The 27675-nt window shown below is 51.4% G+C and overlaps 1 protein-coding gene across 8 annotated transcripts in view; it reads left to right on the top strand.

The window, feature by feature from the left end:
* The window catches only part of BCORL1 (BCL6 corepressor like 1), a 61865-nt gene extending 34190 nt beyond the window's left edge, over positions 1 to 27675 (top strand). For 4 of the 8 annotated variants that reach the window (XM_033849426.2, XM_033849425.2, XM_033849427.2 and 1 more), the window contains 9 exons: positions 268 to 348; positions 2455 to 2844; positions 6200 to 6423; positions 10565 to 10786; positions 12901 to 13067; positions 13877 to 14022; positions 20979 to 21056; positions 22128 to 22281; positions 25610 to 27675. In XM_033849426.2, the coding sequence (XP_033705317.1) occupies positions 268 to 348; positions 2455 to 2844; positions 6200 to 6423; positions 10565 to 10786; positions 12901 to 13067; positions 13877 to 14022; positions 20979 to 21056; positions 22128 to 22281; positions 25610 to 25892 (1745 nt within the window). In that variant the 3' untranslated portion in view covers positions 25893 to 27675. The remainder of the gene's footprint in view (positions 1 to 267; positions 349 to 2454; positions 2845 to 6199; positions 6424 to 10564; positions 10787 to 12900; positions 13068 to 13876; positions 14023 to 20978; positions 21057 to 22127; positions 22282 to 25609) is intronic. The other 4 variants (XM_073799033.1, XM_073799035.1, XM_073799032.1 and 1 more) reach the window with 2 other exon arrangements.

Here is a 27675-nt window from a genome sequence, read left to right as displayed (position 1 = left end):
TGCCGTGCACTGCCTTTTTTGGTGTCAGCAAAAATGACCCAACTCCCAGTTTTCAAAAACCACCGGGAAAAGCTCCTTCTCTAAAAGAGATACGTAGGTGATAGCAGCATAAGGGAAATTAATAAATGTAATGCAGGGAGAACACAAACCCTCCCTTGAGTTCTCCATTTGAGCCTCTCGGGTTGGGAGGGTGGGGGAGGCTTTCCCGTCCTGAGACTCTGATTGTGATATCTCTGCCTTCTGCTCTCAAACCACACACCACTCCAGGTTCCTTGGAGAAGAAGGCAAAGAGCAGTTTCCGCGACTTCATCCCCGTGGTCCTGAGCACCCGGACGCGCAGTCAGTCTGGTGAGTGAGTCTGAGGCTGAGGCCCACCTTGGCACTCCTCTGCAGAGAGGTAGAAGTCTGGTCGAGCGACCTTGCCATTGGCCCAGGTGGAGAGTTGGGAATTTGATTCACTGTGCCAAGATGCCCAGCTCCTTGCAGAGACGAGAGAGCCCAGGGTAGGAGCTGGGTCGTTGCCCACGATTTTAGGATGATTTACTTAGCATTTCGTAACAGGGATTTGACATCTCTTGTTGGCAGCCAGTGGTGGAAAGAGGAAAGGCCTGTGCCACTCAGGAAAACTGATTCTACTCCAGGCTTTGGCATCTCGTGATTTTGGGGGCCAGTCTCTGGCACAAACATTTAACCTTTGGGCCTCTGTCCTCTTGCCCTGTGTGCCAGGTATCCAAATTGGAAATGGTCACTGAGTCGTCAGGGCCAGCAGAATCACCTCTGGTCCCCTGAACTTGTATTGGTCAACCCCCAGGGTCTAAAAAAGGATAGCCCTTTCTAGCTACTACTGTTGCCTGCTAGCCTCCAAGTTGGTACTTAGTGCTAGAAATGGTTGCCCCGGTTCACCCAGATTTCCATGCAACGTGGGTGGAATGGGGAAGCAGGGCACAGTGTAAACTCAGTTATCTGACATTCTATTAACGGGCACCTCAGCACGTGGAGAGCGCGGTGGTAATTGGGGCTCGTAATGACAGCCTGGAGGCCTCGAAAAATCCTGAAGTGTCCTCTAAATCATCAAAGAGCGATTACATTACAGCCGTTCCCATTTCAGTGTTAAACACATTGTAGTGTATTTGATTCTTTGGAAATTGGTGATCCCTGTGTGATCTCTGTGGTGATTCGTGTTAACCAGAATATTAGATTAACTAGAACACTTCGTTCCCTGCCTAGTCTGTATAATGGAAAGTTTCCTGGATATTTGCTGTCTTTAAGCAGTCTGACTGACTGACTTGAAGCTTTGGTCAAGAGCCACTGCCACCCTGTTGGCCTCGAACCTTTTCTTTGTTTTTTGGCTGCACCGCTAGGCTTGTGGAATCTTAGTTCCCCAACCAGGGGTTGAACCTGCGCCCTTGGCGGTGAAAGCGCGGAGTCCTAACCACTGGACCACCAGGGAATTCCCTCGAACCATTTCTTTCTTCTGCTGACCTCGCTTGGGTTTGGGGATTGTCGAGTTAATAGCCGGGCCTCGGGAGAAAGATGGTGGTATCTCAGAGCTGCTTCTGAGAAAGATGTCAGATCTCCTGGATCACTAAACCGGGCCAATTTAGGACTGTGTTTGTTGTTAGCAGAATTGAAGGCAGGCGTGGGAAGGAAAATGGCCTCTTGGCCGGGTGGCAGAGGAGGGTAGGAAAGGTCCCCTCATCCTGGGGTGGTGAGGAGAGGAGGGGGAAGTGCCTGCCCAACGGTGAGGAACAGCTGCAGTGGGGCAGGGGGTGGAGCTGGGGAGAAAGCTCCACCCCTGGACTCTTGGCTGCTCAGTAGGAGGTGGGGTCAATGACGGGGAAGAGGGCGTGGCTGAGGAGCATTTGGGCGGGACTAACGCAGGCTGTGTCACAGGAAAGGGGCTCCTTCTTGCTTCACTCTTCCTGAGACTCTTTGGTGACAACTCTGCTTGCCCAGGGTGGCTCTGTCAGCAAGATTGGGGGGTCACATAGTGAGCACGGGCGGGAGCGTCATGTCAGTCTGCCCTCCCCCACCCCCTACTAAACCCTGTGGCCCTTTCCTGCCCCTCAGACAAGTCTTGGCACCTTATAAGCACTAAGTAAGAGTTTGTGGAATGAATGAAAGTGGCAGGGCAGCGTGGATGAGGAAGGGTGTGTGGTTTGGATACTTGATAGCTGTGTAATATATTGGACTCTGTAAAGCGCTTAAGGGTGAATTATCTCATTTGAGCCTCAGAACAGTCCTGTGAGGTCAGTAAGGCAGAGAACAGTATTCTCATTTTATAGACGAGGAGACAGAAGTGAAGGAACTTTCTGAGAGCATACAGCCAATAACTGGCAGAGCCTGAACTCGAACCCAGACCTTCAAACTCCTAATCCAGGGCACTTGCTTCGACACCGTACTCTTGGTCCTTTGAAGAGGTACCTGACCGTCCTCTGTACATCCCGTCCACAGGAAGCATCTGTAGCTCCTTTGCTGGCATGGCAGACAGTGACATGGGAAGCCAGGAAGTCTTCCCCACCGAGGAGGAAGAGGAGGTGACCCCCACCCCGGCCAAGCGTCGAAAGGTGAGAAAGACCCAACGGGACACCCAGTACCGCAGCCACCATGCCCAGGACAAGACCCTGCTGAGCCAGGGCCGCAGGCACCTGTGGCGAGCCCGAGAGATGCCCTGGAGGACAGAGGCTGCCCGGCAGATGTGGGACACCAACGAGGAGGAGGAGGAAGACGAGGAGGAGGGCCTGGTGAAGAGGAAGAAACGGAGACGGCAGAAGAGCCGAAAATACCAGACTGGGGAGTACCTGACTGAACAAGAAGAAGAGCAGCGGCGGAAAGGGAGAGCAGGTAAGGCCGGCTGGGGGCTGCTGCCCCAGGGAGCTGCTGCCCCCCGTCCCCAAACCACAGTGACTCTGGCTTCTGGGGACCCTCGGGCATCTTGGGTGTTCCCACCTCTGCCTCCTCTACGCCAGCCAAAGGCCTCTGCACCCAGAGAAACATGGTGCTATGAGCTCCAGCTGCCAGAGGGGGTCACTCAACTCCAGTCCCGAGGTCTTGGCTTGGGGTTGAGATTGAATGACATTGGACTGACCTACAGGTGAGCTGAGGACATGTAGCCCCGAGCTCTCCAATTTTTTATAAAAGTCTGGACCTGTGGGCAAGGCCACAGTGACGTCCTTGGTGTGGGACAACTCAATACCAGGGAGTTCTCTGGTTGGCTTGAGGGAGTCGGGTCTTTTGGGAGGTTGGGTTTTCTCTCCTAGAATCCTGGCTTCAAGAAGAAAGAGGGTATTGGCTGCCTTTCCTGGGATGCCTCCAGCCCCTAAACTAAAAAGAAGCACAATGGTTTCCTCAACCCAACAGAAGAACTTCAAGTAGAAGCGGGCACAACTTGGCTTTCTTAGTTAAAGCCACAAAGGTCATTAGGAGGCAGAGTGAAGCTTTCAGATGACATCATTTTTGTTGGACCTGCAGGCATCATTTTTGTTGGAAAAGCAGGCAGCCCAAGGAGAAAACACCAGGCTTTGTTTGGCCACGTTAGACGCTATAATATGTAATCATGGAGGCACAGACCGTCACCAAGGCTAATATCAGTTTGTTGGGCTAAGCGCTCTTCGGGCCCATTCCTATAGTGGATTTCTAGATGAGCAAAAAGCACGCCTCTGGGTTCAATGAGAACACCTCTGTCTCTCACTCTCTTTCTCTGACCTCTGCCCCTGAAACAACAATTGATTGGCCCCTATAATGTATTCATCCTGAGCTGCCGGTAAATATCTGCGGTCTCCATATTAGTGAAAACTGAATAACCACATGTGAGTGGGTAGTAGATTCTGGGTTTGCTATAATGCAAAGAAGGCTAAGCCTCATTTCCAGCTGTGTTTAAGTAGAGATATACACAATACCTATTCCCGCACTTAAGAGAGTGATCGAGCCAATTTTCATCAACCGTGTGAGAGCGTGGAGATGATTTTCCCAGTTCTCTGCCACAGCCATATGGATTGGTCAGGAGTGAGTTGTCAAGCAGTTGGCCTCAGCCACTTGTGTTAGGATGAAGAGGAGCTTTTGTACCACCCAGTCTTCTCTAATGAGATCTGGTTTCCTAGAAGCTTGGAAGCTTCTTATGGAACTTATCGGCTTTTGGAACCAGAAGGACCTTCGAGATTACCTGGCCCAGTTTTCCACTCAATGCGGAGATCTCCACAGCACTCTTGACAGGTAGCCTCAACCACCTCCAGGAGTATGGGAACGCCACTCAGCAAGGCATCCTGCTTGTCGTGGAGGCAGCTCCGGCTGTTGGAAAGTAGATCATTCTCCCTCCATGTGTGTCTACGGGTTTTGAGTTGAGTTTGTTGGCTTTGGCCTGTGGTCTGGTCACCTTCCTCTAGATCTGATGGTGACTCTTCATGAAGGAATTGCCTGGCAAACATCTCTTTTCTCCGAAAGCTCTGATCCCTCCTATTGCTACCCTCTTTCAGGTTGACATCAGAGAGTCAGGCAGAGACCAAACTAAACAGGTCACTTTACTCCTGTCTGGGCCTCATGATCTTTCCTTTCGTCCTTGGCTTGGGTCTCTCTCTTCTTGATTTGCGGAGGGGATAGGAAGAGCAATACACCTGCTACCTTCACCCTCTGTTCCTTTCTGTGCTACTGTGAGGCTGCTCCACCACAGTTGAATAAACTCCACAGCCTGCCCTGCCCTGAGTACACAGGGAAGGGGCTGCTGCTTTTCCTGTGGCGTTGAATGCTGTAATATGGCTTCCCTGTGTTTCCTGAGGTCCTCACAAGGCACGGTTCTGTTCCTTCCTCTTTTGCCTCAGCCCAAACTTGTTGCATCAAAAGGCCTGGTTGAGAACGTGCTGGCTGGAAGTGCCATTAGAAGCCATCCAACACAGCAGTTCTTAGACAGACGTGGGGACCCACTAGTGGGTTGGAGCTAGTTGGGAGGAAGGGGTGGTACGGCAGCTGGCCTTCTAAGAGCTGTGCATAACCTGCAGACAGTTCCTCATGCTGTAATGATGGTTCCTACATCCGGATCTGCCCTTGGCAATTTCACACGTAAGAGCGCGTGCAAAGGTCAGGGGAGGCGAGTTGAGAACGCTTGGATCTTGCTCAACCCCTTCGTTTCACAACCTGGAGAAACTGAGGCTGAAGTCACTCACTTCACAGACATACTGATCTTTTGCCGTGTACTAGGCATGGTGGCCAGGCCTGTGGGGGAGATAAAGAACACACGGGCATGGCCCTACCTAAAGAGCTTACACTTAAATAATACGATAATGATACCTTACTCTTTATAACACTTTATAAGGGGTTATGTGGGTTTTATGCTCCCCATTTTCCAGACATGGAAACTGAGGCTCAGGGAGATTATGACCTGCCCTCAGCAGTCACACAGCTAGTGGCCAAGTCATGTAACAGTAATGCTAAGAGATAAGGATAAACTCAATCTGTCCCCCTACCTCTGGAGTTCAGGACTGACCCTGTGGGATGAGGCTCTTGGTAATGGAGTTCCCAGCAGGCCTTTTTGAAGCTGGAATGTGCTCTGTTCAGTGAGCTATGGCTAGAATTAGAGATGTTGCCCAGTGTGTCCCAGTGACTTGATTTCCAGCCATGGAGGGCAGCAGGTTTCTGTGATTGCCCACCAGTTAAGTCGGCCCATGGCAGCTTCTGGTTTCAGGGAGTTTCTGTGGCTTTGATCTTTGTGTGCTTGGAGAGAGACCAACAGGGCAGTCAGGCGGGTAGAGCTGAGGCTACGAAGGAAGCCTTCTACCATTTACTCCCCACCCCAGTATACTTCACATTTCACTTCAGCAGAGCTGCTAAATTTGTTTTCGTATTAGAGTGGAAAAAAAGACAAAGTGGGGAAAAGCTGAAAAGAAAGTTCTGATTTGCTCTGGGCTATGGGGAAATCCTTTTAAAATTACCCTCATCTTAGGGACAGCCAGATGGGCCACCCGCTGCTAGCAGGGCTGGGAGTTGTCTCCTGCGTGTAGAAGAGGGACTTTGATGCGGAAGCACAGTGTCCATTCGAGAAGCATTTAGTGGAATAGTCAGCACCGTGCCAGATATGGGTAGCGAATAGTTACACAACTTTGTACTGAGGTTCTAATCCCCAAAGTCCTCTGATTCAGCTTAGAGGAAGGCGTTGCTTTTCTGTGTTCCATTTCCCTGACATCCATTCTTTCCTGTTTCTTGCCTTTAGATTTAAAGGCCCGTAAGCAGAAGACTTCCTCCCAAAGTTCGGAGCACCGCCTCAGGAACAGGAACCTTCTCTTGCCCAACAAAGCCCAGGGGATTTCGGATTCACCAAATGGTTTCCTCCCAAATAACCTAGAGGAGCCAGCCTGCCTTGAAAATTCAGAAAAGCCATCAGGAAAACGAAAGTGCAAGACCAAGCACATGACGACGGTCTCAGAAGAGGCAAAGGTACATTACCAGCCAGGGGAGCTGTAGAGGAGGGGCATTGTGGCGGCCGGGACCGGGCTAGGGTGGCACATTTTCCAGGCAGGCTCCTCAGTCGACAGTCTTCCGAGTGAGTGAGTACACCGTGGGGAGGGGGGGGATCAAATTAACCCATATTTATTAAAATATTTTAAACTAGTTCTAGAAGGGTTGGGGTATGGGTTTGAAGAATGGGAACTAAAGTTAGAGCTGACAAGAAGCATCTGCAAACTATGGGGTTTGGCCCATGATGGCTTTTCCTTGACAATCCTTGAATCTCCTTTGAGTCAGGGAAGAGCTAAAGAATATGGCAGGATGTTACCCTGAATAGCTTGTTAACATCCAATCAAGAAGCTTTTGTATGGGCTTAACTCACTGGAAACCGATCAGGGAGCTTTCTGAGTCAATCAAGGTAGAAAACAACTTACAGAAGCAAGGATGTTGATGTCCAGACAAAGGTTGCCTAAGGGTGGGGCTGAAGGAATTCTTCCACTTGGGCCGGTCATAGGTGGACTTCCCCAACCCCACTCCTCAGTTCCTTTGCTTGTCATGGAAGCAGAGGAGCAGGTAAGTGGGCGCTCACCGATCAATAGCTAGGCAAGCGTTCTAGAACCCCTGTGCAAAATTGACGTCTCTTTTGGGTCTGATGTTCATGGCACTGGTGTTGAGTTCCGCATTGCACAGTTCAAAAAAAAATGACACCGTCCTTATCCTGGGTGAGCTGTACATTTGAGAGGAGTGAGGTTCAGGTTCAAATGTTTACCTGTAATATGTGTTTGTCATGACAACTAAAAAAAAGGTCATATTGGGCTTGTTTTGGTGGTTGTGATCCTTATGGTTCTCTCCAGCTCCAGAGCAGGGATCCCTGTGTGGCACTGGCAAAAGGTAGGAGACCCAAGTGCTTGAGTCTCCCCTCCTTTCCCCTTCCTTCTTCTGGAATCTGGTTCCAGCTCAAACAAAGTACTCAAGCCTATTTCTTCATCTTTAAAAATGGAGATGATACTTCATGTCCTTTCCATCTCAAGAGGGTGCTTGGGGGAAGAAAGGAGGCAACGGATGTGAAGGGCTTTGAGAACAGTAAAGTGCTCTCTCTGAGGCTGGTGTACATCCTCGAGCTTCAGGCCGAGGTAAGAACGAGGGGACAGAGGCTCGGAGAGGCAAGGTAGCAGTGCCAGTTCCCTGGGACCTAGGGGAAGGAGAAGGGGAAGGAAGGAGGGGGCCTAGGAAGGAGAGGGGAAGTCTGGTCTGTGCCAGGTGCTCTGCTTGCATGATTGCTCTTAATTCCCACAGTAGCTGTCCTCATTCTATGGTGAGGAAACTGAGGCTTGGGGAGGTTAGGGGACTTGTTCGAGGTTACTCGGTGACCCGAGTGAGAGACTTGGGGTGTGAGGCCGGCCTGGCTGCCCCTGGCGCACGCCCCCCACTCTTTGCCTATGTCTCCACCCTGTGGATAGGTGGCTTCTGTCTATCCGGGGGACACTGGGGGAGGGGGCAGCTGGGCAGGGAGACACTGCAACCCTGAGCAGCTCTGGCGAAAGCTGGGCGTCCCCCTCCCCTGCTCTTCCCCACACGCTCAGATGACCCTGTCCCACGCAAAGGTGACCAGCCGCCTCGCGTTCAGCAGCACGCGCTGATGCCTCTGTCTGGTTATTCTGCCTGGCGGTGTGCCCACCAAAGTGTTCTCCCAGAGAGGTTTTCTCCCTTCACAGGGCCTCCCTTTCTCCCTCCCACCTTTCTTTCTCTCCTAGTCACCACCACCTGCTCCAGTTGCCCCCATGGCACAGTGCTTTGTAGTGGGAAGCAAGGTGGTGGGAGAGCGGGGGACGCACCTGCAACACTAAAGCTGGGGCATCGGCCAAAGGCTTCTTCCCGCAGGGGCTCCGAGCCAGGGAGGAAGGGGGGAGGGGGAGGTGGTCCCCATTTGCTGTTGCTCCTCCCTCAGGCAGCCTCCCTTGTCTCTGGCAGCTCTGGCGCCTAGAAGGAGAGTCACCCTTTGGCTCCTGGCTTGGCTTAGCAAAAACCTGGGTACTTTACCCAGCATCCTCCAGTATCACCATAATGCACCTCTATCCTCCCGGCAATAAAGCAGCATTCTACACTCATAGCCGGTGCCTTCCTGCCAGCTGTCGTACCTCTCTGCCCTTCTGGGATGTGGACGTATAGCAGCTCTTGTCTTGGGATTTACCAGAGGAAACAAATGCCCTGGGACCTTGTCTTTTCCCTGCTGCCATTCCTTTCCTGGCTTCGTGTCTTTCTAGGCAACTCTTCTGGCTGCCCAGGGCTCTATATATAGCTGCCTTGGATCAAGTCAACAAATGCTTGTTGCAGCGATGTGCCCAACCCCGAGTTAAGTGCTGTAAGGAACAAAAGGGAAGATGAAAATGTGAACCCTGACCCCGGGGAGCTTCAAACGTAGCAGGGGAGGCCAGACTTGTCTGTGAGACAACCAGAGGAAATTGACAGTCAGACATAAGGCATTGGATTATGTGATTCAGACTAGGTGTTCTGGGTGTTGCAGAGAAAGAGGGCAGTGGGGACCAGAGTGTTGTAGAATGTTGTAGAAGACACAGGATTTAAGTGAGACTTTGATGCTCTGAGGGACTTGGGGAAGTGTGATGTATTAGTTATCTGTTGCAGTGCAACAAACTACCCTAAGATTTAGCAGCTTAGCCCAACAATAAACATGTATTATCTCGTACACTTTCTGGGGGTCAGGAATTCAGGAGCAGCTTCGCTGTGTCTGGTTTGGGGTCTCCCATGCCTGAAGTTGCAGTCATGGTGTCAGCCAGGGCTCCATTCATCTGAAGGCTTGACTGGGGCTGGAGGATCTGCTTCTAGAGTGGCTCCCTCACATGGTGGCAAGTTGATGCTTGTTGTTGGCAGGAGGCCTCCTTTGCTTGCCCCGTGGGCCTCTCTAAAGGGATGCTTGAGTGTCCTCATGACTTGGCAGCTGGCTTCCTCCAGAACGAGTGATCCAAAAGAGAGCAAAGCAGAAGCAACATTGTCTTTTAGGACCTAGCCTTGGAAGTCACACACCGTCCTCTCTGCCTTCTCCTGTTGGCTACACAGATCAGTCCTCTCCAGTGCAGAAGGGGGCTACACAAGAGCATGAATTTCAGGAGGTGGGGATCATCAGGGACCATCTTAAAAGTCTGATGAGGGTACATTCTTGTCCTCGGGCCCCCCAATGATTCATACCCTTCCACATGCAAGTCATACCCTCCTCTCCCAAGGCCCCCCCCAAAGTCTTGTCCACTTATGGTATCAACTCCAGGTTTCGAATCTCATCATCTAACTTAGGTCCAGGTGCAGATGAGGCGCCTTGGGTCTGGTTCCTCTAGTACAGCTCCTCGAACACAGTTCCTCCCCATCTGAAGTCCCCTCCCTTCATCTGAAAGAGACAAGTTACCTGCCCCTATAGACTCACTAAACAGTGCTGGGCCAGGCATGGGAACTTTCTCTAGACATTCCAGTTCAAGATGGGAGGATAAAGGAGACATGCAGGGGTCATTCATGAGGAAAGGACACTAACGTTTTGTGAGCACCCACCTTGGGCATTGTTCTGGAGCTGCTCTAGTTCATTATCTCAAAGACCCCGCAAGGGAAAAAGTGAGGCTCCGAGAGGTTGGGTCTTGCCCCAGGTCTTGTATCTAGTGGCTGGCAGAGGCAGGATTCAAAAGCCGGTCTGTCTGCTTCGTGGGCTTGATCGCTTTCCACCAGCCCAGCGGGGCGTGAGTGTGATCGGGGACACAGTGTGATGAGAGGTGGGAAAAGCCTGGTGAGGGCTGGATGTGGGGGAAAGGTTTTTGCAACACGAGTGAAGGCTTCCACAGCCGTGCCTCTTTAGTCAAAGCTAGCTGTCTCCACTTCTCTTTACTCTGAGAGTTTGCTCCCACTTATTTATCGAGATGACTTGTAAAAACCGCAATAAACGGGGACCGAGGCAGGTAAAGACGGCATGCAGAGTGCTTGAGAGAGGCTGGGATGTCTCCTCAACCTGTGCTTTCCAATCCCATCATTATTCCTTGGTTTCTGGGGTTGAGGACTTGAGCCCCTTAGCATCTGCTCACCAGGTAGAAATGAGTGAGGACCTGTGCTGATCTAGGACTGCGTCTCTGCTTTCCAGGGCAAAGGGCGTTGGAGCCAGCAGAAGACACGATCTCCCAAATCTCCCACCCTAGCGAAACCCACAGAGCCATGCACGCCCTCCAGGTCCCGAAGTGCTGGCCCAGAGGAGGCCTCCGAGTCACCCGCAGCCCGGCAGATCCCCCCAGAGGCTCGTCGGCTCATAGTGAACAAAAATGCTGGCGAGACCCTCCTGCAGCGGGCGGCCCGTCTTGGCTATAAGGTAAGGAGCACCCCCCCAGCCACAGGATGCCATTGCCCGAGCATCTGTGGAGAAGCTTCTCCCCATTGGCTCTTCTGTGGCCTGGGCAAGGCTTGGTTTGGGGCTTGAGCCCAGGCTGGCCTCCTCCTACTGCGCAGACGGCCTCTGGGGCCGCCTTGACCCTGGCGTGGTGTGTGGGAACGCAAACCCTTTTGAAAGGCAATTTAGGATGAACAGAATTGAAATGGTAACACAGTATCATCCAGTACATTCCTAGGCCAGAAATGGGATTTGGGGGTTTTTATGTCGTCTTGAATTTCCCTGTGCCGTGGCTCCCCCACTCAGAGAGGGACAGGGGTGATCATCGCTCACTCTTTACGTCCCTCTCCAGCTTCCCCTCGTTTTGGCTTCTGGTAGTGGGGGAGTCAGGAGTACATTGGAGGGGCAGAGATGAGCTCACCCCACCTCATGCTACTTCCCTATGGATCGAAAAGAAATTAGGAAAGGAAGCTGGTGTTTATTTTGTCGTGTTGAGTTCTCATTACATCGTGTCCTTTCATCTTCACCGTAAGCCTATGGCAGTAGATTTTATTAACCCCATTTTATAGGTGAGAAAATCAGGGGTTAGCACTGTTAAGTGATACATCCACAATCACTCAGCTACTACGTACATGTGAGTCTGAATTCACACCAAAGTCTTTTTGATTCCCAAATGCCAGGGTAGGGGTAGAAGCCTGACTCATTTGCCATCATGCAGTTACCTGGTTGGACATTTTTGTTGATATGAGCTCCTTGACCATGTGCCTTTGCCCGCCACACCAATTATTTCCCCAGGATTTGCTCTGAAGGGTGGAGCTGCTGGGCTTCAGAGTAGGCCCTCTTTTCTTTTAAGGCTTCCGACACCCATAACTGACTCATTTAAAGACAGCTGCACTCCCAGCCAGCCTGGTTGGCATGGGAGAGCCGCTTTGACAGTGTCTTACTGGCAAACCACGTATCTGTCTCGAGCACCTCGTGTGGGGGCCTGGGTAGCTGCCAAGGGAGATCGAAAGAAAAAATGATGACCAACGCTTGCCCTTTAAGTGAACTTCTTTTACCTGGGGCCAAACCAGCCAACAGGAAACCACAGGCCAACCAATCAGGATGGGGCAAGAGCAAGTTGGACAGCCTGTCATGGGAGGGAGGGAGGGAGGAGTAGTCTGAGGCCTGGAGGAAGAGGCAACATCTGCACTGATGAGGAGGGTAGGGGGCCTTGTGGTCCCCTGGGTAGAGGCAGCGGGCACACGCAGGCTTGCGCGCTCGCTAGCTCTAGCCAGCCAGCCAGCCAGTGAGCTAGCTGTCAGTCAGGACGGCTGAGTCCCATCTCACCAGGCCCTGGGCGAGCTGATGAGAGGCCCCTGGTAGCTGCTGTCAGCCTCTTTCCCTCAGAAGAGGGGCTGCCTCTCCCCTCCCCGTCAGCGTATTCACCAGCTTCATCCTAGACTAGCTAGGCAGCTTCTAGGCCTGGAGTCCCGCTTCTGGTCCTGTCGTCTCAGCCCAGGGAAGCTAATCACTACTATGGATGAGTGACCTTACTGGCTTATCCTTGGAACAGTCTTGATTTGAGGGGAGGCCTGGAATTGACTGCCCAGGGATAAACATCCAGCGATAGTACTTAAAACAATTAAAACCAGCATCCAGGGATAGTACTTAAACCAATTCTTTCTTCCTTGTTCTCAAATTACTGCCAGGGGCTGTGCTTGCCAGCACATGTCTCATTTCTTTGGTCTGGGGCTGTCTCAAAAAGCCCCAGACTACAGAAAGAGTGCTCAGACACTTGAGGCCTGAGGGTTTAAGCTCTGGGTGGGCAGGTGAGCCTCTCTGAGGGCCTCAGCCAGCAAACCACACCCAGACGAGTGTTCTCGGTCATTAGAACTGCCTCCCCGTGGCTGAGGACACGGCCGGAAGTTGAGCCGCTGGCGATGGCACCTCAGGACTGATTTTGTTGGCAAAAGATTTTGAGATTTGCCTGTCAGTCTCTGGACTAAAGAGCAGGTTCTGAGACTCTTTGGACAGTTGGAGAGCTTCAGACCTAACTAGGGTGATTTCCAGAGTTTGGCCTCTGTTTGCTCACGGCGCTCTCCCTGTTCCCACAGGACGTTGTTCTCTACTGCCTCCAGAAAGACAGTGAAGATGTGAATCACCGTGACAACGCTGGCTACACGGCCCTGCACGAGGCCTGCTCCCGGGGCTGGACTGACATCCTGAACATCCTGCTGGAGCACGGTGCCAACGTAAACTGCAGCGCGCAGGACGGCACGAGGCAAGAAGGCTGCTCCCCTTACCCCCCGCCGCCTCCCAACTCCCCGCTCAGCCCCTCCCTCAAGAGAACCTGCCCCAGTTCGGACCGGTTTAGGGCAAGGCTGGATGAGTTCCTGCTGGCCAGTCCACGTTGGTCACTGAGGGGAGGCTGGTGTTGTCTAGGGATCATCCTGTGCACCTGTCTCAGGCAGAATCTCGGGCTTTAGGAATGGGAGGTTGACCTTAGGGTAACATCCCAGATTTGATTCTTGAGTTGATCTCTGTATACTTAAAAAAAAAAAAAAAAGACACCTGCCATTGTCTTAAAGAAATTGCACCCATTCTCCTGTGCTCTATTCGAGGGCCTACTTCCTGAGTGAAACTGACACAAGTTGCATACCGAGTGGGGGGACTTGGGTCAGAGGGTGTAGGCTCCGCTTGGCCACCGGCCTGGTGTGTGGAGCAGCCCTGCTCATCCCTGCTCTGGGGCAATCATCTGGGTTTTTCCATTCATATCCCCCAGCATCTGCTCTAAGTTTATCCTCAGTCAGGGACCTGTTCTCTCCTGAGCTCCAGAGCTAACAGCGGAGCTCCGTTGTGCCACGGGGACTGTCCCGTCATGGTGGGGGAAAGATAAGAGAGAGAAATGGGAGGGAGGAGAAAGGTAGGGATAGAGGACAGTGCAGGCCAGCAAGTGGTTCCCCTGCCCTAAGTCTTACCCACGTTACACTGGGGTCAGCTCAGTTTGCTTTCCCTGATGAGGTGGCCTGAGGCCTAGACACCCAGGTTCCCACTTGGGCCCTGCTGTTCTCACCCTGTATCACCTCGCAGGCCAGTTCATGATGCGGTGGTCAACGACAACCTGGAAACCATCTGGCTCTTGCTGTCCTACGGGGCTGACCCCACGCTGGCCACCTACTCGGGACAGACGGCCATGAAGCTGGCCAGTAGCGACACCATGAAGCGCTTTCTGAGTGGTGAGTACGACCCAGACTCAAAACCTCGTTCCTGGGGCTGGCCTCTGATCCCTGAGCTCCCGAGATGCCCTTCATCTTCCTCCATCTCAAGCACCTCCTGTGAGGGGTGTCAGCCCTCTTCACGGGCTTTCCTTCTGGTGGCTCAGAAATCTCTGTGAACTTTAAAAAGTCAGAAGGTCGCTTCCTCTTGTCCCTGTGCTTTGAGCGTCCACGTCACACGCATCCTCTTCAGGGCCCTGGTAGCCCGCGGGGACCCATTTCCCCGTTTGGTATGTGGGGAGGCCTCCCTGTGGACAGCAGCCCCACTAGTAGATTTAGTTGGGGGCAAAATGTGTGGACTTGTGCTTTGAATGCTATGTCGGTTGCAAAGAAGTGACACTTAACATTTTGCTTTTGTTTTTGCACTTTGTATTTTCTCCCTGTTGGTGGTCAAAGTCCAACCCTTGGGACCCCTCCGATACTTTATTCCTGACACTCTGTGGTAACTCTGATGTTCCCTCTGCATCCTCCTGTTCCTTTCTCTTCCTCCCTCACCTGCCCCCTCTGGAAAAGTAGTGTTAAGGCCCATGGCAAGGGCCACAAGCCAACTTGCCTTTATTTTCTTATTAGCGGATGACAGCTGTTTGTCTGCAGTTAGATAGCTCTGGCGAGTTGGGCAGCAGGGAGGAGGGAAGGAGGGAAGTCTAGCTTGGGCATGCTCAGTGGGAATCTCCTCAGACTTGACCTCCGAATGAAGGAACCCCGCCTCCTTCGTGACATCACAGCTTGGCCCTTGCGCTAGCAGTGACTTCTTCGGGCTGCCTGAGCGGCACTTGGTCAGATGGAGCAGCTGGGAGTTGTGTCGCTGATCCTCCTCGGAGGCTTCAGTGTTTGTGGTTCAGCGCCTCTCACCTGGAAGCCCACAGGGTCAAGGATTTGCCCGAGGCTGCTCCCTCTCTCCTGGGCTGTGGCCTCAGCCCCGAACTCTCCCCCCATGCCCCCACGCCCCCCCCCACGCCTCCCCCAATACAGTCCTGGGCTCCCAATCAGGGGCTCATTTGTTTATTGAACAAAGGTTAACTAGGTGGCTGATGATGGAGGAAGAAACAAAGGAACCTGAGCTAAAGGTCCCCATGGAAGGAGGACTAGGTGGGAATTGCCTTCTAGGTACTAATGAAAGCTGGAGGGGGAGCGATAGGAGGCCGCTGAGGGAGCCCTTGACTCCTGCTCAGCCAGCCCCCAGCCAGTCCGCAGCCAGACCAACTCATCCCTGTGGGCCCCCCACTGTGTGCAGGCCTCCCGCCCCCAGCAGGACCCAGCCTCTCTGGCTGGAGCAGGACTGCCTCTTCCCTCTGCCGGCTCTGGGGTCCCAGGCCCCTGTCTGTGAGGGGTGGAGCCCCTTGGGGATGCTCCTTCAGGCATTTGTTCTGGGCCACTGAGGACTCTTGTTCACTTTAGCTGGACCATCACCGGGGCTCGGGGCAAGCCACCCTCTGTGGCCTCTTCCTGCATCCCACGCACCGCACGCACTCTCCTCCACGCGCACGCATGTTGTCTGCACTCCACACAATTCCCAGGAAAAGCTGCCACACGGGACCATCCAGAGCATCTCAACATGATAAAAGCACTGCACGAAGCTCTCCTTTGATCAGCAGGTCTCATCTAGGGGTGTCTTTGGGCTAGAGACTGCCCTCCTGAGGGCTTGGGGCCCTCTGGGTCCAAATAAAGCTGTCTCTGACCACAGTTGTAAGCAAAGTCTTTTCTTCCCGGACCCCTTCTCCAAAATCCCCAAGGAGTTTGAATGTTGAAACCATTTTAAGTAGTTACAAAATTAGAAATAAACACGTTTTTCTCTCTTCTTCTCATGTCTGTTAACTAATCCCAACTACTAGAAAGCCTTTTGATGCCTCCTTAAACTAACTTGGATGCTAGTCTGTGTTGCAGACGCAAGAAAAGACTTTTCTTGTCTTTTTTTTTTTTTTTTTTTTTTTTTGCGGTACGCGGGCCTCTCACTGTTGTGGCCTCTCCCGCCGCGGAGCACAGGCTCCGGACGCGCAGGCTCTGGACGCGCAGGCTCAGCAGCCATGGCTCACGGGCCCAGCCGCTCCGCGGCATGTGGGATTTTCCCGGACCGGGGCACGAACCCGTGTCCCCTGCATCGGCAGGCGGACTCTCAACCACTGCGCCACCAGGGAAGCCCGAAAAGACTTTTCTTAATTGTGGCACTTCCTAGCCTGTCCAGGCTGAGCACCTTCATTCAAATCTTGACATTGTTTCTCAACTTTATGGGCATGGAGCTATAACTTCATAGTGGGAGCCAGGAGCTGAAAGGAGTGTTAAAACTGGGCCACCTCTTTTCCATGCAAATACTGAGTGCCGATTGAAGACAGAGCTCTGATTGGCTGTTAGGGAAAGTGCTCAATCTGGCTAGGACCTTGGCAGCCGGGGGAGGCAGGCACCGGGAGGAGGGACTTGAGGCCAAAGGCTGTTTTGGGGGGGATGAGAAGTATTACTCAGGGCCTTTTTTAAAAAAGAATAAATAAATTTATTTCTTTATTTCTGGCTGCGTTGGGTCTTCGTTGCTGCGCGCGGGCTTTCTCTAGTTGCGGCGAGCAGGGGCTACTCTTTGCTGTGGTGCGCGGGCTTCTCATTGCGGTGGCTTCTCTTGTTGCAGAGCACGGGCTCTAGGCGCACGGGCTTAGCTGCTCCGCGGCATGTGGGATCTTCCAGGACCAGGGCTCGAACTCGTGTCCCCTGCATTGGCAGGCGGATTCTTAACCAGTGCGCAACCAGGGAAGTCCCCCCCCACCGCCTTTTTTTTTTAATTGAGAAACTCACCTAACAGGACCATTTTGAAGTGAACAATTCAGTGGCATTTTGTACATTCACGATGTTGTGCAACCATCACCAGGAGCTTTTTGATTCCTTGAACCGGGTATTTCTCTTTTTTCATCTCCATAGCTCTCCCCTGCCCCAAATCTCAAGGAACCACTGGGTAGAGTGGCTGCAGGAAGCACCACGAGGTTGAGGGTTAGGGAGGCCCCTACACCTAGATGCCTCCGTGTGGACTTCCGGGTTTCTTTTTACCTTGCCTGTCTGGCCGACGTAGTTAAGAAGCTTTTTGCTTTTCATCCCCAAGCATTTGCCTGACCAAATTCTCCATAGATTAATTGTCTTCTTCCTCCCCTAGTGGAGATCCCACTGGGCAGCAAATGAAGGCGAGTCCCTGTAGGGTGTAAAGGGTGGAAACGGCGAGCCAGAGAGATTCTCAGGGTTGTGCCCCATGTAGAGCATCCTCATTTTGTACAAGTCCCCTGTTCTGGAAAAGTCTGGGAATCAAATCCTCTTTTAAATATAAAGGGATGGTATCCTGTAGTGAATTCTTCTGTAAAGCAGAAGACGCTGGTAATTCGTGTGGGTTGAAAATGTGAACTTTCCTACATTGGCTTGGCCTAACACTGTCTGGAGGTCAGACAGTGAACCTTTTCTCTCTCGTCCTTGGGCTCGGAACACCAAGCCATCCAAACCTTCTGAGAGGCCTTTGGAAGACCTCCTCCTTGGGCCAGATTACAGGCAGGCATGTGACTGATTTCCCTTTGACCCTTTGAAGAAAAGAATAATATCCAACCTACCCAAGGGAAAACAGACTCGTTTTTCGTCCTCTGTCAGAAAGAATGTGGGAGCTGGGGGGAATTGTTGCAGTTTGGGTTGGGGCATTGGAGGAAGTATCAGGACTGCTTTTCCTTCCACTGATGAAAGGGTTAGCCATTTACCACTTGAGGTCACTGAATCACAGGTTTTTGTTTTTCCTGCCAGAGACCTCAGCCATATGACCCCATGTCGAAGACTGCTTGTTTTTTGTTTTTCTCTCCTTTCATGTCCCTCAGCTGGTGACTTGGTTGGAGGAGATGGGGAGGGGTACGATGGGACCCTGGGACATAGAGAAACTCTGATTGCCAGGGTCACAGCTCACATTGAGTACTTTAAAAAAATTTTTTTTTATCAAGGCAAAATTCACATAACATAAAAATAACCATTTAAAAGTGAACAATTCAGTGGCGTTTAGTGTGTTCACAGTGTTGTACAACCACTACCTCTATCGAGCTCCAAAACATTTTCATCTCCCCAAAATGAAGCCCCATACCCATTGAGCAGCTGCTCTCTACTCCCACGCCACCCCCCAGCCCCCTGGCAACCACCTGTCTACTTTGTCTCTGTGGATTTGCCCATTCTGGACATTTCATAGAAATGGGATCATACAGTATGGGGCCTTTTGAGTCTTACTTCTTTCACGTAGCGTCATGTTTTCAAGGTCTGTCCACGTAGTGGCATGTTTTTAAGGCTGAATGATATCCACTCGTTTGGATAGATCACATTTTCTCTTATCCATTCATCAGCTGACGGACATTTGGGTTGTGGCCACCTTTCGGCAATTGTGCCTAGTGCTGCTGTGAACACGCGTGAACAAGTATTTGTTTGATTCAGTATTTGTTTGTTTTCAATTATTTGGGGTATATACCTAGGAGCGGGATTGCTGGGCTGAGGGTTCTTTTTGAAGGCAAGGAAAGCGGAAAGAACTGAAAGTTAAGGGGAAGGCAAGGGAGAATCAGGGAAAAGGAGTCACTCCTCATCCTGATTGTACGAGAAGACGTGTGAGGAAACGTGCCTCAAAGCTGCCCCGTCAAGCAGACCTTGATGGTTCCTCTTGTATGCCACTCGTGGGCCTGTTCCGACTTTGGCATCTTTGCCTGTGCCAGTTAACTTTGGGCTGTCTCAAAAAGGCAAATTCACCTGCAAATGACAAAGATCTGTCGCCAGCGAGGAAAATTAGAGGAGTGTGCCGGGGTCTCTGAAGGCAGCTCCAAGAGAAGAGCCCCAGGAATGTGGTGAGCGAGGGCTGCTCTGATGGAGTCCTCGTGTGACCTGTGTGGGGGACAGCAGTCACTTGAATGCATATGTTCCGGACCCAGGCTGAGTAAGCACATGACTTTAGAGTCTCGCCTTATAGTAATTTCTGCCCCGCCGTCCACTTTTTTCCCCATGTGTTTATTATGCTCTTACTGTGTGCCAGGAACCTGGGCTTTGGTACCAGGGAGACAGTGATGAACAGGACAGACGTGGGCCCTGCCTTTAGGGAACTTACGATCTCATTCCTTTATCTTCCGGGACACCTAGCACAGGGCTAGGCACAGAATAGACACCTACCTGACAGAGGCCTTTGGAAGGAATTACTTCTAACTCCCAAATGGCACACGGTACAGAAGAGGAAATAAGCTGGCAGCCGTGACCTCAGAGTTTTTTCACAGAATGCACAAAAGATCTAATGTACATGACGATAGGTTTTCCCCTCCGGCTGCTCAGCCATTACTTGAATGCTTCTCTCTGACTGCCTTTTCCTCTCGGAAGAAACCCTTCATCTCCTAGCAGGTTGCTAAAAAACGATTTCTTTCAGTAGCTCACAACAACTGATGGGCATTTTTGCTGATAGAATGTGTGACCCAAAGGGAAGGTATATTGGACCGTGGCGGTGCCTTCCATCCGGGAAGCTTAGCTCTGCTCCTTTAAGAGTGGCTGCCAGCTTCCTCCTGGGATTTGGTTTTCAGGGGGCACCCTCACCTCACCTGTGCCCTTTGGACTCTCTCCTGTCCTGTTGCCCAGGTGTCACAGCTAAATCAGCTTGTCAACTGTACTACGTGGCATATTGGCAACCACTGGGCCATGTGCCCACAGATGACACAGTTGAATTTGTCATGGAAACCTGCTTTTTGTCCACGTGGGGCTGAGAGGTGAAACAATTCACCTAGATGATGCTTAGCTAGGGAACAGGGAGGCTAAGGGGTGACCTGATGTCTGTTCTCAGATCAAGTAAGCAAAGGCTTTAAAATGGGGTTTTTTTGGAGAATTTGGTGGTCCAGTGGTTAGGACTTGGTGCTTTCACTGCCAGGACCTGAGTTCAATCCCTGGTCGGGAACTAAGATCCCGCAAGCCATGTGGTGCAGCCAAAAAAAAAAAAAAAAAAAAAAACACTGAGTCCTAACCCCTTAGCCTCCTTTTTTCCTAGTTTCATCCATGTCATAGTGTGTAACAGCACTTCATTCCTCCTAATGGAGGATTGGATAATATTCCATAGTGTTTATCCACATTTTTTTTTATCCCTTCATCAGCTGAATGACATTTGGGTTGTTTCCACTTTTTGGAGCTTGTGAATAGAGCTGCTGTGGGACATTCACGTATGAGTTTTTATTTGAATACCTGTTTTTTTAATTCTTTTGGGTATATACCTAGGAGTGGAAGCAATAGGTTTTCATGAGGATAAACTTGGCCATTCCCCTCCCTACCATGTTTTCAAAGATGAAACAGAAGGAATTGTGCTTCCTTATCTTACTTTGAATTGGCAAGATCGCGATTGGATATATGAACATTGTGACCAACAGGGAATTGAAATCCTGGGATAGGTCTAGGATTCTGCTTGCAGAGTAATTCCCTACATCATTTGAAGCAGGGGTCGCAGGCCTAAATGCCTTTAGGCTGATCGTGTTAGAGAGCAGAGCAGGCTGGGTGGGGCCTGCTGAATTGGAGAACGCACATGTCGCCTCTCCCTCCAGCCAACTGTTGACATGTAGGAATGTGGATGCAGTGTTGCCAGATCTCCTGATTTTTTTTTTCAAGAAAAGTTGGAAATCCGAATTTTTAAGTGAAATTTCCCAATTTTAAAATGTTAGAAGTTAATTAAATTATAGGGGTTTAAAACACTGGGCCAAAACCTAGACAGTAAGCGGGCTAGAGCTGGTTGTTGGCTGCTGGTTTGTAACCTCTGATGGATAGCAGGAAGCGGATTTCTCTTGGGTCGCTCCCAGCCCCTCTTATGGTCCTTCCTTTCCATCTCCCATTCTCCTAACCCCATATGGATATACTTTGCTTCTAGGTTCCTTCTCTAGCCTACCTCCTTTTCTCACTTCCCTCTCTTCTTTCATCAGATCACCTCTCGGATCTTCAGGGCCGGGCAGAGGGTGATCCTGGCGTTTCCTGGGACTTTTACAGCAGTTCTGTGTTGGGTAAGCCTTAAGTGGGATTCTTCCCACCCTTGTCTATGGCTCAGAGGTTTGGGATCTGCTTTGGGTTTCACTGATTCTTCTCAAAGCCAGGAGTGACCTAATGGAGGTAGCCCTTCTTCACTCGTTAGTAGCTTACAGGTCCTTTCAGCCCACACTCTAGCCCATGCCTCCCCCAGACTCAGAACTTGTTGGCCAAAACCAGGAGATGCCATTGATTTGGAGAAAGCCATCCGCCATTAGCCCTCTACCACTCCCCACCCTGGGTACTTGAAAAATTCTCTCTTTTCCAAGTCCCTTTCTCCTCCGTTGCTTTGTCCTAACCCTGCCAGAAGCGCCTATGTGCGTCGTCACCTCTTCTGGTATTGCTCACACTCCAGAGGGACCCAGCCCCTCATCTGGCAGCTACCATTCCCTCCCTACCCTGCCCCCAAGATGCACACAGGGTTTCTGAGATGATAGCTGCTGTCTCCCAAGCCCTTAGCCTTCTGGCCCGAGCTTTCCTTTGTTGGAAGAGCAGTGAGCCTTTATCTGTGGCCGTCATCCGGCATTCACCCATTGGACCAGGGGCTGCAGATCGAGGGAGGCGCCCGCTACTAAGCTTGGGGGAAGCTGGACCAGGAGAGGCAGGCCACACCCGAACACACGGCTGGGGAAGGGAACAGGCTGAGCCCCCTCCGGGCTTCTGGGGACGCCAGCAGGCTTTCTGGTGGCTTGGGAAAGCTGCAGTTTGAAGGGCAGGTGTTTTCCCTTGCCTTCAACTGCCGATGACATCTTCAGGCTTCTGTCTCCAACAGTTGGGCAGTGTATCCTTCACACCACCTTGCTTTTTTCCGGTTGAAAGGTGGAGGAGTATAAGGAATCGCTGGCCACAAAGTACTACCTCCCGGGGCTAGAACTTTCACATGCCCTCCCAAGGCTGTGAGCCATGACATCAGAGACACTTGGCCCTGACTGGGGATCTGGTTCGTCTGATCACCCACCGCCACACCTCTTTATCTTGTTGGAGCATTTCTTTTCTTTGGTCTTAATGCATGTAGCTAAGTCCTAATTCCCTGTATGATGTCTTTACAGAGGAAAAAGATGGGTTTGCCTGTGACCTCCTCCATAATCCTCCTGGGAGCTCCGATCAAGAAGGAGATGATGTGGATGGGGATGATTTTATGTTTGAGCTCTCAGACAAGCCTCTTCTCCCTTGCTACAACCTCCAGGTGTCAGTGTCCCGCGGGTGAGTGTGTGAGAGATCTATGAGGACCAAGCACTAGCACCCCGGGCCAGGGCCCGCCTCCCTGAGAATGCTGGAGTTCTCCAGGAGGAAGCTGAGACCTGGAGAACAAGTGCTAGAGCATAGGAAAGATAATATATGACCAAGTCCAGCCTGACTTTCCAGCCCAGATTAGATATGTTCAGAATAGCTCTAGGTACATTGACTATGTGTGTTTTGCAAAACCAAAATCTCGATTCACTCTCTGAAGGATTTTTGCCCTGTTCCTGGGTGTAAGAGATGATCTGGGAGATATTTGGGCTGGTGAACTATTAGAATCTCTGGAACATTTTTGTGGTTTCTGGGGACAGCCAGACAGAATATTTGAAATTGAGATTCTTGGAAAAGCCGGGACATATGGTTGCCATAGCTATGGGGCCACCGGGGTCCTTAAGTAATCCACAGGCTGGTTTCTCATTGCCTTAATGTTGGCGAGATGATGGCGTGGCTGCTGTCCTCTCAGATTACCGTGCATATTATAACGAGGATCACCCGTTTTCAGAGACTAGGATATACTTGATACTTAGCGTTAGACTGAACCCAGTTTAACCTTTATTTGATGATTCAGAAGGGAGTTCAGCAGCCTGCAGGGCCGTGGCTGAACCGGTTAGGAGGATGCAGGATACACTGTCCTTTCGTTCTTGGCCTCCATCATTAAGTGTCCTCTTCTTGGTGTCTTCACGTATTTCAAGTACCTTTGCAGACACTTTTAAGGATACTTTTTCTTTGATACCTATTTTTAAAATATCAGACCCTATGTTTTTTTAAATGAAAGCACATGAAGTGCACATGATAGACGGGGAGGAGGGGGCAATGGATTAGGAACCCTCTGAGGGAGCCCCTCAGTTGATGACTCTAACCACTAGACCACAGTTTCTTTGCATCCCTTCCCGCCTGGCCTGATAAGAATAAAAATAGCCTCTATGATGACACTAGTAGGGATCAAGTTTCACGAGCTTTTGGTCCTTATTCTTCTGGGCATAAGCTGATCCCTGAGGGCGGGGCTGGGCCTCTGGGATATAGTATTGCACAGTTAATTAATTCCTCCAAAGTATTCAGCACCTCCTTCTCTGAAACAGGATCTTGGGCCCCAGGCAGTAAAAGGACCGGGGTAGTGTGCTTTAGGTGCGGACAGAACACGGGGCAACCGAGGGCCGCGCACCACTCAGCAAGCTGGGCGGCAGGCAGGTTTTCCGTTGAGAGCTTGGTACCAGCAGAGCTGGTTTTCCTGATGTTACATCCTCCAGCGCCACTTCTGAATCTGCCCTTCCACACGGCTACAGCGCGATGTGAATGAACATTTATGTTCTTAAAGAAATGTGTGTGTGTGTGTGTGTGTGTGTGTGTGTGTGTGTGTGTAGAATGATGACTCCGAGGCCCTGTGGCTTTCAGAAGTGCCTTCTGACTCATCAAAGCAAGACTGAATTGTGATCACCAATGTTAATGTTCTGAGGGGGTTTTTCCTCCATTCTTGGAAAGCGATGTCCAAGTGTCTGGCATCTGTAGTCCCTTTCCCTTAACCCAGAACACCCCATTCCCTGATTGTGTGAGATGACAGAGGTTATTGTCATTTGTAAAAAATGCTGCATTTCAGGGATGAGGACTGTGGGTCTGGGTAGAAGTTTTAGGTGCTGTACAGAACATTCAATTCCAGAAACATGTCTTAAGCAGTTGTACCAGGTCAAACCCTGAGGGCTAGAATATAGCTCTGGCCTTCAAAGAATCTCCAGTCTGATAGAGGACACAGACAAGTATACCATTAACTCTAATAAAAGACCGAGTTCCTAAGCAGATTTACTATTGTAAAAAACTCAAACAGTTCAGAAGGGTGTCCAGTGAAAAATAAAAGTTCCAGTCCACCCCAAGTCCCCATTTCTGTGCCACAGAGAGAACCACAGTTTACATTTCTTGTATATTCTTTCTGAAATGGGCTCTGTTACAGGTATTATAATAAGGGTACAAGCCAAGTGCCATGAGACTGTGGAAGATGGGATGAGCAACCGGTTACATCGGGGGAAGGCTTCACGGGTGACAGGGAGTCTGCACTGGGCCAGGGAGGAGAGGAGGATGGAGGGTGTGGCACGAGCAAAGGCACTGAGACATTCAAGTTCAGAAAACAGGGCTAGTCCTTCCTCAAATGGCTGGTATTTGGTGGGATGAGGATACAGTGTGCAGTGTGTGTATGTGTGTGTGTGTGTGTGTGTGTGAGAGAGAGAGAGAGAGAGAGAGAAAGGGAGAGAGAGAGAGAGGGAGATTGGGTGGAGACAGGGCTGAAGGGGTCGATGGGGGTCGTGTTTGAATGAGGTCTTGCATGATAATCATGCTAAAGAGTTTGAAGGGTTTTTTGCTGGAGATACTGGGGATCCATTGAAAGTGGTTTAGGGAGCGAGTGAAAAGGTCCGATATTCTTTTTAGGAAACGAAGAATAACAGAGGACCCAGTGAGGGTGGGTGGGGGGTGGCTCTTGGCAGAGCGAAACCAGTTAGGAGGCTGATGCAATATAGTCCAGGCTAAAAGTGGTAAAGGCTGGAAGTGGGACAGTGGAATGGCGAATGGCGAGGAGGGACAGCCCTGGAAACAGGGACCACTGACATGGGGATGCAGCGTTTCCTCGTGGTTTAGTCAAAGCAAGCGTTTGGCCCAGGCCAGCCTAGCAGCCCCCCTCCTGACTGCCCCCAGGCTGTCGCCCAGTCGGGTGTGCTCAGCAAAGTCAGACTGGCTGTAGCTGTAACGTGAGCTCCGGCCCTGCAGAAATGATGGTGCTCCGCTGGAGAAAAAACTTGTCTAATGCATTCCAGAGCCAAAGAGAAATGCCTTTTGGATTACCCGCAGTTTAGGCCTTTCTCCACGGCTCCCCCTCTGCCGGGGAAGATCTTGGAGAACAAGGAGGCAGGGGAAGCAGGAGTGAGAACAGGAAAGGGAAACCAGACAGGCTGGCAGGGATCGCTGGGGGCAGAACTGGTCCCAGCAGATGGTAAATTCCAGGTCACGGTGCGGGTAAGGCCTGGGGAAGCCTGCTCAGAGTTTTAGGTTCTGGAAGGCCCATTTCCCTCCCGCTCCCCGTTTTTGGAAGAGGTCACCACTCATGGGTTGAGTGCTCGCCATTTAGCTGAAAGCTGGGCCTGCCAATGTAGGGGACAGGAGAAAATATTCACCTCCGCTACACTCATGGGGTCTGTGGCTTAGTGGAGGGTGGCCAGACCGGCAGCCCTCCCACCTGCTCCCAGCACCCCACCCCCGCCGCCCCGTCCCCTTGGCTCCCTCCCCTAACTCCCATTCTTGCCTTTTCTAGGCCCTGCAACTGGTTTCTCTTTACCGACGTCCTGAAGAGGCTGAAGCTTTCCTCGAGGATCTTTCAGGCTCGGTTCCCGCACTTTGAAATCGCCACCTTGCCCAAGGCCGAGTTCTACCGGCAGGTGGCCTCCAGTCAGCTGCTGACCCCCGCCGAGTGGCCTGGAGGCATGGACGCCACCTCCGCCCCAGGCTCCTCTGAGACTGTGGAGCTGGTGCGGTACGAGGCGGAGCTGCTTCGGCTCCTAGGGTCCGAGGTGGAGTTCCAGCCTTGGAACAGTTGACCGGGAAAACAGCCCCTCCCTTTTCTTCTTTCTCCTCCCAAGTTCACCCTTCCCCCACCTCCCATGTCTTTCCCCCACCGAGCACCAGACTGCAGAAAGAGGCAATAATACGGACCAACAAGAAGCCGCCTTATCAATGCCAGCATTAGTGACTGGATTGTTTTTTTGTTTTTTTTAATTTGGTTACAGTTAGTTCTCATCTCCCTGTCATCGTCATTGTTGTCGTGGTTGGTGACGGGGGTGGAAAGTTGAACTCCACGTCTGAGGACAAGAGGTCCCAGGGGTGGTGGGAGGTGGCGCCAGGGTCCCTTGGACTGGCCTCCTTGTGTGTGACCAAGACCAAACCTGGGCCCTGGGTGGCCACGGCCTGTCCGGAGGAGAAAAGAGAAAAGCCCAAATCTCTGAGCGCCCCCTCTGTTCCCCTGTGTTCTTTTGTCTTCCATAGTATTTATTTTATTAGTATTTAATTTGTATTGTTTCATTGGTTTCTGATAAGTCTGTATCACTGTGACGATTTGAGACAACTTGTTGTATTGAGGGACTTTCTTCACCTCCTTTCTTTGTCTTTCTCGATTAAGCTCTGAAGCTGTTCCCTCCCTCCGAAAAAGTTACTCCCAGGGTTTTTTCCACCACTGGGGAGGGGGCGGGGAGGGGTGGGGGGGCCACTGGCCTGTGACTAATGATGGTGGCTGGTGCTGGCCCAGGTCTGGGGGGTGGGGGGTGAATCCTGAGTCTTTGGTGCTCACCCCTCCCCCAGTTTTTCCCGTTTCACCCTCCTGCCCTTTGCAGCAGCCCTGCTGTCTCGAGATTAGTGTTTACTGGGGAGGGGAGGATTATGGGAGTAAGGGGTTAATGAGTGACTCTTATGGAGGAGAGTTGAGAATGGGTCTGAAGGATAAGGTAGCCCCCTCCTTGCTGTCCTCACTGCCCTCCTCAGAGTGCACAGTATGGGTTTGTTCCTGCAGCTTTCCCCCCTGCGCCCCCGGCCTCCCTGGATACTGAGCCTCTCGGCTCCCCACCCTTGTCCCCATCTCTCCCCCTTGCCTGACTCAGAGCACCACTTTCCTCTCTCTTCTCTCTCTCCTCCCTCATTCTCCCTCTGCCCCCAACCTGTTCTCCTTTGGAATCTGCAGAGGGCTCTGGGATTGCCTGCCAGATGTTGAACCCAGGCCTCAGCTATTTCCTAAGATGAGGGCAGGAGACTGGTCTCCTGCCGGCCTCCACTCCTGCCTGGGGACCTGGGGCTGAGTGTGTGGCCCTAGCAGGCTTCCCTTCCAGCGCTGGGTTTGTTCGTGGAGAGAGGGGGAGGTGCTTGGGCTGCTTCTCTGTCCCGGCCCCCTCTGTGGCGTTGTCTTTCCCACTCTTGTTCTTATTTTTCTATCGATTGCTATTTTTCCGAACAATCCTTGTAGAGAGTGTGTGCCATCCAAAGGCGGGAGGGCCTCCCTACGGCCAGCTCTGGTTGGAGATGGTACAGTTTTATTGTACAGGTGCTAAAACAACAACAACAAAAGAAGAAAATGGAAAAAAAAAAGGACAAAAAAAAAGGCAAAAAAAAAAAAGCCAGTTTGAGGATGGGACAATCTGTTCTCTGGAGACTCCTGACCCTTGCAGGAGCATTGGTGGTTATTTTCTTTGTATTGTGTTTGTTCTTTGTCCCCAGGGGGAAGTTCTAGGCCCCCTTCTGTAGGACTGCTCCCCACCCCCACCATACTGCCCAGTTGGTTTTGAACAGTTGTTCTCCCTTTCTAAAAAAAAAAATATATATATATATATATATATA

This window comes from Tursiops truncatus, chromosome X (assembly GCF_011762595.2).
Source record: "Tursiops truncatus isolate mTurTru1 chromosome X, mTurTru1.mat.Y, whole genome shotgun sequence".
NCBI lineage: Eukaryota > Metazoa > Chordata > Mammalia > Artiodactyla > Delphinidae > Tursiops > Tursiops truncatus.
Note: the sequence above shows the minus strand (reverse complement) of the source record. Positions and strands in the feature narration are given on the sequence as shown.